General features: G+C 37.1%; 1 protein-coding gene across 1 annotated transcript; it reads right to left on the bottom strand.

Annotated features, from left to right (window-relative positions):
* Nucleotides 1–2,903: 2,903 nt before the first annotated feature.
* LOC137959213 (NF-X1-type zinc finger protein NFXL1-like) lies at nt 2,904–6,798 on the bottom strand. Its single transcript, XM_068806578.1, has one exon. It carries the CDS (start codon nt 6,551–6,553, stop codon nt 3,323–3,325), a length of 3,231 nt encoding a protein of 1,076 aa, XP_068662679.1. The 5' UTR covers nt 6,554–6,798; the 3' UTR covers nt 2,904–3,322.
* Between the last annotated feature and the right edge of the window lie 1,668 nt (nt 6,799–8,466).

Here is an 8,466-nt window from a genome sequence, read left to right as displayed (position 1 = left end):
TCTTCTCATGTAAAACTTATATTTTCTATTCTAAATTGTATAAATTCCACCCTTAGGGGGGTTAGTCAACATGAATCAAGAGATGAAGTTCAACCCAATTACTTGGGTCATTCAAAGAAGTCGTTAGTGGTGCACCAACACCAACTTTATCTGAAAGACGTAAGTTATCTGAATGAAGCTTCTCCAAGTTTAAACCGTGGAATCAGGAATCAGCCCATATTTGCGAGTCATCCAATTGAAGTCGTGGGGACGCCTAGATTTTTTTTTTCTTCTCCCGCTCTCTTCTCCCTCTCATCTTCGCACTCTCTTCTCACTTCTTCATCTTCGCACTCCTTTCTCCTTTCTCGTCTCTCTTCTCCCTCTCGGTCTCCCTCTACCTTCTCTCTCTCGTTGCTCTCTTCCTCTCTTTCTCTCACACTCACTCCCTCTCTTCCCCCTCTCAGCCTCTCTCTCCCTTCTCCATGTTGCTGCTCTCTTTTCCCTAAAAATCCTCTCGAATTCCTTCGATTTCCCTCATTTCGTTTTCAATTTCCTTTGATTTTCTCCATTTCGGCATCGATCTCTTCAATTCCACTTCGATTTCCCTTGATTTCCCCATTCGGTTTTGGTTTTCCCCAATTTAGAAAGTAACCTTAAACCCTAATTTATTTTTTCAATTAATTTATTGTTGTATTTCATTTAATTTTAATTTATGTGTATTGTATTTATACTGATTGTTTAGTCACTGCATAATTTCGGGATTTGGGGTTAGGGTTTATGGTATTTAGGTTTCAATGTTATCTTTATAGGGTAGCATTTCTGGTTTAGGGTTAGGGTTTGGGTTTAGGGTATTTAGAGTATGGTTAAAGGTCTTTAGGGTTTTGGGTTTTTTTTTAAGGGTTAATAGAAATTAGGGTTTCGGGGCTTAGAGTTTGGGGTTATAAGGTATAGGGTTTAGGGTTTGGGGATTTAGGGTTAATGATTTAGTTTACTTTCTGGAATTACAGTTAGGGTTAATAGAAGTTAGGTTTAGGGTTTCGGGCTTTTAGGGTTTAGGGGCTAATAGATGGTGGGTTGAGTCCAGTTCAAACTAGGCTGAGTCGCCTACATGGGCATCCATTAGCCAACGAAACCCGACCCTCATCACTGATAAGATACGATTTGTAGTGACTGCGAAGCTATATGGGGGTCTATTAGGGGTGACTTGATGAGTGTATGTATTATTTAGGGCATCTGCAATGGAATTAGTTTGATTAATTTTTAAATGTTATAGAATGTTGTTGAATAATTTTGAAGTGTTATGGAATGATCTTGCTATGTGGTGAGGAGATTCGGGTGTTATAAGTGGCCACCATGTGATTTTTTATTTTATGGTTTTTTGTGTTTCCATGTGTCCCTAGTTACTATGACTGGTAATGGTTGTCTGATAAAGTTTTTTCCATGAGGTCCATCTCAAATTTAGATTAGAAATGGTTGGAAAAAGACAGCAAAATGCTCGAACATATGACATTTAGACCTTCAAAGAATAGAACAAAATATTCAATCTATTAGTCAAGCAGGTCAATATGTGGAACAAGTTGTCCAATGGGGTTTGGAAGCATGAGATATGTATGGACTGTGTCATAACGACTCACATGTAGAATGATAAATGAATGTTGTATCTTATTGTTTGTGAACATGTACCTTATCGTTCGTATGTATTAAACTAGTAACTTAGTGATTTTAATATTAAAGACAAAAACTTGTTGTTATCTTCCAAGGCATAAACGTTTGCCTTTATGTTGCAAATTGTGGACTACTACGACTAACTCGGTTCATTTTCAAGCATGTTTTTATAATTTTTAATGATATATATATATATGCTTTTAATAATCTATCTTAGGTTATGGATAAAATAATATATTTATTTATTTATTATAATCATTAATTTTATTACTATATTAAATTAGATATTTAAGACTGGTAATTAAAATGTAGTTAAAGTAAGCACTTGATCAATTATTTTTCAATAATTACCCCATTTTTATAAATAATTAAACTTATCCTTTTTTAATTTTGCGGAAATATATTATTAATTAATACTACGTAAAAAATCCATCTTGTGTAATTAATAATATTTTTTGATTTATTCACTATATTCATTTTTTAATTATTGTATTAAATTAGTGATTTAATAATGGTAATTAACATATTGTTAAAGTAAGCATTTGATCAATCATTTTGGTTTAATTAACATATTTTTATAATTAATAAAACCAATGGTTTCAAATTTAGCGGAAATATATTATTAATTAATAGTACATAAAAATATATATTGTATTAAGTATTTGATCAATTATTTATGTTCAATTATTCTTTTTAAATTTAAAATATATCTTAATAAAATAATTTATTTATTTATTATATTCGTTTCTGTTATTTTTTACTTTGTATTTATCAATCTTTTATAATTAATCACAGAACAATTAATCGTCACACGTAACTAAGTGTTAATGTACAATAAACTACAATAATTAATTACTATAATATCTTTATTTAATTAATTAGTATATAAATATGTTGTAATTCTACATTAAATTACTTAATAGTATAGTAATCATGTTGGTATTGGTAAATTTGTTGTTTAAGTATACATGTTCTTTTTATTTAAGTTTATCATTACAAGTTACTCGTTCTCTTGTTTTGATTATATTTCTCATTTTGGTGTACTAATACTGAAAACTGTTTTCCCGTGCACTTGTACTCGGCAACAAACACACAACTTGAAGTCGAGGTTAAATTAAATCATTCTAGTTGTAAATTTTGACTAACGGCCCATCAGTTGTAAAAATATGATTCATTGAATCCTTTAATGTAATTCAATTCAATATCTAATAACAACATTGATCAATGCTTTATTGAACTACTAGCAAAGTCCGATGGTATCTACGGCTACTAACAACTTGAGAAAGAGAAAAGGCGAATTGGGTAAGTCGGGTTCTTCAAGGCAAAACTCCCATCTTTTCCTCGTCTTTCTCAATTGTACATCTTGCAAAATACAACACAGGTGTTGAGTGACCCTTCTCCGGAGTTTTGCTTCAAATCCTCCAGTATCAAGCTTAGATTTTGATAGTGACCAAAAAATGCCCCAAGAGAAGGATGTCTCAAAAAACATGTGGAAAGACAAAAATATTGAACGTTAAAACCAAAAAAAAAAAAAAGGAAAAATCACCCAGTTGAGAGGGTATCATTTGACTCGTGAATCGCCTGGAACTCCAAAAAATCAATGAAAAGAAGAGGGAAACTCAACTTTTTCCCTTTAAAGCCTCAAACAAAAAAGGAGTCTTCAACAAACTGCTCCAACTCACTCATAGGCCTTCTCCCAATCCTCTACGTCTTCACCCTGCTCTTCCTGGCCCCCATGAATGATCGAGCTTGATGATAGTAGAGACCTGTCCACGCCATCACCCAAATGATCACTAACATCACCTACTTTACTATTGACCACTGGATTCAGAACCGAATCAGACTTAAGAACATCCCATCGATTGCTTGAAGCTGAGATAGGCTCAATAGCTTCCTTTCCCTTCCGGGCACCTATCTGAGCATCAGCTGCCTTCTCAGTAGGCCAGTCTTGACCCCATGAAGAATCTTCATTCTGACTTAGTTCTTGCACAACAGCCTTCTCCCACAGATTGCTAACATTTGTTACACCTGCTGCAACCTCTTTACCGTGTACTCCTCCCCAGCTACTGTTAGATGATGAAGCAGCAGAGGGAATAGCAGCAGCACCATGATAGACTGACCCATGATCCAACCATCTTAGAGCTGTTGCTGCCCAGGCAGGATCAGAGAACACTGCCATTGCATTCCTATGATTCAACCAGACCAACTCACATTCCCCACCAAACCTTAGCACGAGAGCGCTTATATCAGAATCCCTTGGCAGATCCAGCAGAGCAACAACAAGCCTCGGATCCATGTCAATGGAGGGATCAAAGGCTGAAGGATGCAACCCAGTCAAGGGAACACCAGGCTTAGATCCAATTATCCAAGCTGGGGCTTTTGACTTGGGTGTAACATGAACTACAAGAAATCTTCTTGGCTCCCATCCAGCTGCATGAACAGAGAGCTTCCATATTCCAGCTATCAGCCTTATAGCACACCCTTTTTCCTTCAAAGCTGGAGCAAAAACATGTATCATGAGACTGCTGGCAGTGCTCCTCTTGCCCTTTCCTAAAACCATAAACCTAAATCTATCTTCGACTGCAATCACCCACTTTGGTTCACGTCTAAATAAATCTCCTACAAGCTCAGAACCAGAAGAATTTTCACCGAGATAGAGAGCTTCCAAATTTGGAGGTGCAATATCCAATTTCCTTTCTAGATTTGCACATTCTTCGTCACAAACTAGCTTCCTCTGACCAAGAGGGATCTTCTTCCCATTGCTTTCTATGGGTTGAAGTGGGACAGGTAACTTCCGGATGATAGAGGCTTCAAAAACAGTATCAGTGTGGAAACCACCAAGACTGGTACCACCAGCATCACAAGGGACAGATGCAGTTAGTCGACCACAAGAACATGTGATTATAACAGGAAAATCACATTTTAGATTAGGGCAAGGTGATAAAGGATGGCAAGGAGCTGTACAAGTGTGGCTGCAATCCTTCTTTGGAGCCCCACAAACTTGACCACAGGAAACTTTTGAGCCTGATGGACCAGAGCAGGATGCACAAAAACAATCGCAAGGTGGTAGATGGCAAATTCTTGCACAGGCATGTATACCACACTGTCGGGTTTTCCCACATAACTGATTACACCGTATATCTTTTGACCCACATGGAATATTTCTTAACACCACATGCCCACCTATACATTCCTTTGCTACCGGAACTGAACATTGTGGGCAATCTCCAAAATGACAGCTGTGAGTTGCGAAATGGCCACAAGGTTGTGGGACTGAGCAAGGATGATAACAGAAAGGTGGAGGAGTTCCACACGGCAAGGGAGACGGGAACACAGTTTTCCCACAGGCACAACTCAGATCAGAGAAGATAGTTTCCGGGCAAGGTAGGCAATATCCACTGTGACATAGTAAATCACATGAATGTTGCCCACACCTCAACTTCTTCCCACACAAGATTGAGCAAAGATGCAGGTCCCAATCACCAGAAATCTGACCGCTGGAATTAGATCGCGGACAGCACCTCTCACTGCAACGGTGCCTCCCACAGTTTTTCTTTCTTCCACATTGTTTCTCACAAACAAACTTGTAACTTCCTTCTATTGTTTCGTAGCATTGCACTGTTCGAGAAGTATATCCACAGCGGCACTTCTGAGCAACTATAACCAAACAAGGTGGGCAATCCCCTTCATGGCACTTTTCTTTGCATAGGTGCACCCCACATTGAAGTGTCTTACTACAAATTTCAGAACATGTAGGAATTGAGTCTAAACAACTCCTCCGTTCAGTTTCCAATGGGGTTTTCCCACAGTAGCAAGTCTTGATCTTACCTGGTAAAAATTGGCAATCCCCACATGGACCTGGATGGCAGGTCTCTGCACAATCGTGATTTTCACAAGATAGGGTCTTCCCACAAATAGAATTACATGAAAAGAGCCCAACGGAATCTTGTGCTTCACCTTTCAAAGCAATTTCCCCACAGAGAATGACCTCCTTCTTCTTCTTGCAGAAACATGAAGCAGTGACTGAGACTTGACAAGGATCACATCCACCCAAATGACAAACCCGCTCACAATGGTGTCGACCACATTCAAGAAGCTTATTGCAAGGGAGACCACAGGATGGCACACTTGTTCTAGCAGAGCACCTTCGTGTAATGGTATTTTTTCCGCAGGGGCAGGATCTGGGTGGAACAAAGACCTTACAAGGTGGACATGGCCCGGGGTGACACTGCAAGACACACATGTGAGAACATCGATAGTCATCAATAGGATATCCACCTGGTACATCCCGCTCTAGAGACTTCCCACAGGGTTCACCGCAAGAGTGGGGGGTCAGGTACAAATCTGAAGGTGGGTCGGACCGTTTTCCACAGAAACAAGTGTATTTTATATCTCTGGAAGCCACAAGTTGTACAGATTGACAACCAGGGCATCGCCAATTCCGTCCCCGATCTCTTTCAACAGAGAGATCAACTGAGGTAGGCGCCCGTGCCCACTTCTTGATGCAATGGAGATGAAAGATCGAGAAACAGCTGGAACACGACCAAATTGCAGCAGACCGGCGGACCATTTCATAACAAATCATGCACTCAACAGTGCCTATCGCCAGTTTCTCCTGAATTTCTTGAACGAGTAAGGGGACGCTTGATTCACCCGACCCGGAGTTCTCAGCCACTTCTTTATTAACTGAATGAACCACGTAAGTTTGACCCGCCGAATTTAATCGACGACGACTGGCATTAGGACTCGATTCCCCTCCATTTCTGCTCACATCAGTATTCACCTGCGTCGCCACCGCCGTTGAGCCTCTAGGTACCCAAGTTCTGGTTTGTCGTGCAACTCTATTGGCAAATCGAGGCCCTTCATTCCGTTCATGGGGGACTTGGGAGCTCTCGGATGTTCGTTTCATGATCAGAGCTTCTTACCCAAAAATAACGAATAAAAGCAAGAAAGTTTTCACATACTGACCTCTGATTCCTTTAAACAGGAAAACCAATTCAGATGAAGCTCCACCGAAACTCAAGACGCTCCTCTTGCAAACAACCCGCAGACAAATTCTCAAATTCCAGACGCCTCAAACCCAGGCCCTGACTGAGCGGGCGACTGGAACAAAGGTTCAAATTACCCGAACGAGTTGCCCCTATCACGCTCTGTCTTTTCCCTCCCAAGAAGGAGAAAACATGGAAACTTGAGGGCCGTAGACGGCTTGTTGGCGCTTTTATTGCGGGAAAAAATAATTGGGAGGAAACGAAACGTCGTAACTCGTACAAGAGGACAAGTCTCCACCGACTTTGGGGTGGTTTGCAGTCTCTCGCCACTTCTTTGTCGGCGTCGCCCTCGTGCTCTACCTCGTCAAACGTCTCATACGTTAGGATTAGTCGACGTACAAGATCATGCGACCGTAAAATCCTGATTTTCACTAATTCCATGTTTGCATCCACAACCAGCTACGTTGACAAAAATTAATATTTCTTGTTTCTATAAATTTTCTTTGAAAATATAATTATATATTAATTCAAAATTAAACATAAAATATTAGTTATTTTTTTATTAATAAAATATTAAGATAAATTTAACTTTTATAACTTTTACTTATTTTTATTAATTATTTAAATTATAATAAAATAATTAAACTAATGCTTACTTTAAAAATATAAAAAAATGTTAATCAAATTGTTATTTTATAATATTTAAATTCTCACTCCTAAACTAGTAACTAAATATAACGTTAACCATCGTTAATTTATATAGAAAGGATATTTTATTATATAAAATTAGTCTATTAACTCTTAAGATAGTTCTACTTAATCTTTTATTAACGAACTAAGATAGATTTTAACTTGTGAAATTAATAAAAAAATAAAAAATAATAATAATTAATAATTTATATAAATAAAATAATTAAACAAGTGCTTAAGTTTATAATATCAAAATAGTTAATCAAATGTTTGTTGGTGGCTTCCAACTTGTAGAAAATCTGGTATATATGACACGCGTAAACAACTATGAGATTTCTTCTACTTCTTGTGTACCTCTTTCATGTTGATATCATCCACAACATCAATCTAGTTTTCTAGTTCAATACTCATCATTATGGATTGATCAACTATTTAGTGACAATTTGGTTTTCTTTAGGAATTTTTTTTAGTGGCAAAATGCTTGAAACCTCTTTTTGTTATTCCTCTAGAACAAAGTAAATGAACAAGATATAAATATTTGACATAGCATTATAGGAAAATCATTTTTTTACACAAAAAATGGCTTGAAATGTACCTAATTCTACTATGAGATATACGAGTTACCTCATCATTATTTCTAGCCTTTAAAATGGCTCTAAAATCTTTATTTTCATTATAAATTTAATGTTAGAATATAATTATTTTAATAAATTATTTTTAGACTGCTTTATATAACCAAACATAATAAGTCACAAATAATGTCAAAGAACAATGTTTATTTACGTGGATAGAAAAAACAATATATTAGTATTATCTCAGACGTTTAGGATTATACTACTCAAGAAGCTCTCACAAACATTTTGGTTTCTTTTAAATTTTCTATTCCAAGTTTCCTGCAAGCATGAATCCATACACCTGTTACAGGAGCAAACAACCATTTCATAATTCAAACCAAAATGTTTGCAGAATCCATCAAAATGATAGAGTTAAGAGCATCTAATTATTAAAAGAGACAAAAAAAAATACAAAATTAGTGTCACATTTATCATTGTCGGGATTGTTAATAGATAGAAAAGAAAATACCCATTTAACAAAAGCTACCTACAAACTGGACAAATCTTACACTTTCTAACATTACTTCCTA

Source organism: Aristolochia californica, unplaced genomic scaffold (genome assembly GCF_029961685.1).
Source record: "Aristolochia californica isolate CCGP_79_NKW_82.1479 unplaced genomic scaffold, dmAriCali1.0.hap1 SCAF_3, whole genome shotgun sequence".
Lineage (NCBI taxonomy): Eukaryota > Viridiplantae > Streptophyta > Magnoliopsida > Piperales > Aristolochiaceae > Aristolochia > Aristolochia californica.
The sequence above is the reverse complement of the archived record's forward strand: the minus strand, read 5'-3'. Positions and strand labels throughout refer to the sequence as shown.

What these genes read in the sequence shown, in the direction of transcription:
- LOC137959213 (XM_068806578.1), bottom strand. Translation starts at nt 6,553, where the DNA reads ATGAAACGAACATCCGAGAGCTCCCAAGTCCCCCATGAACGGAATGAA.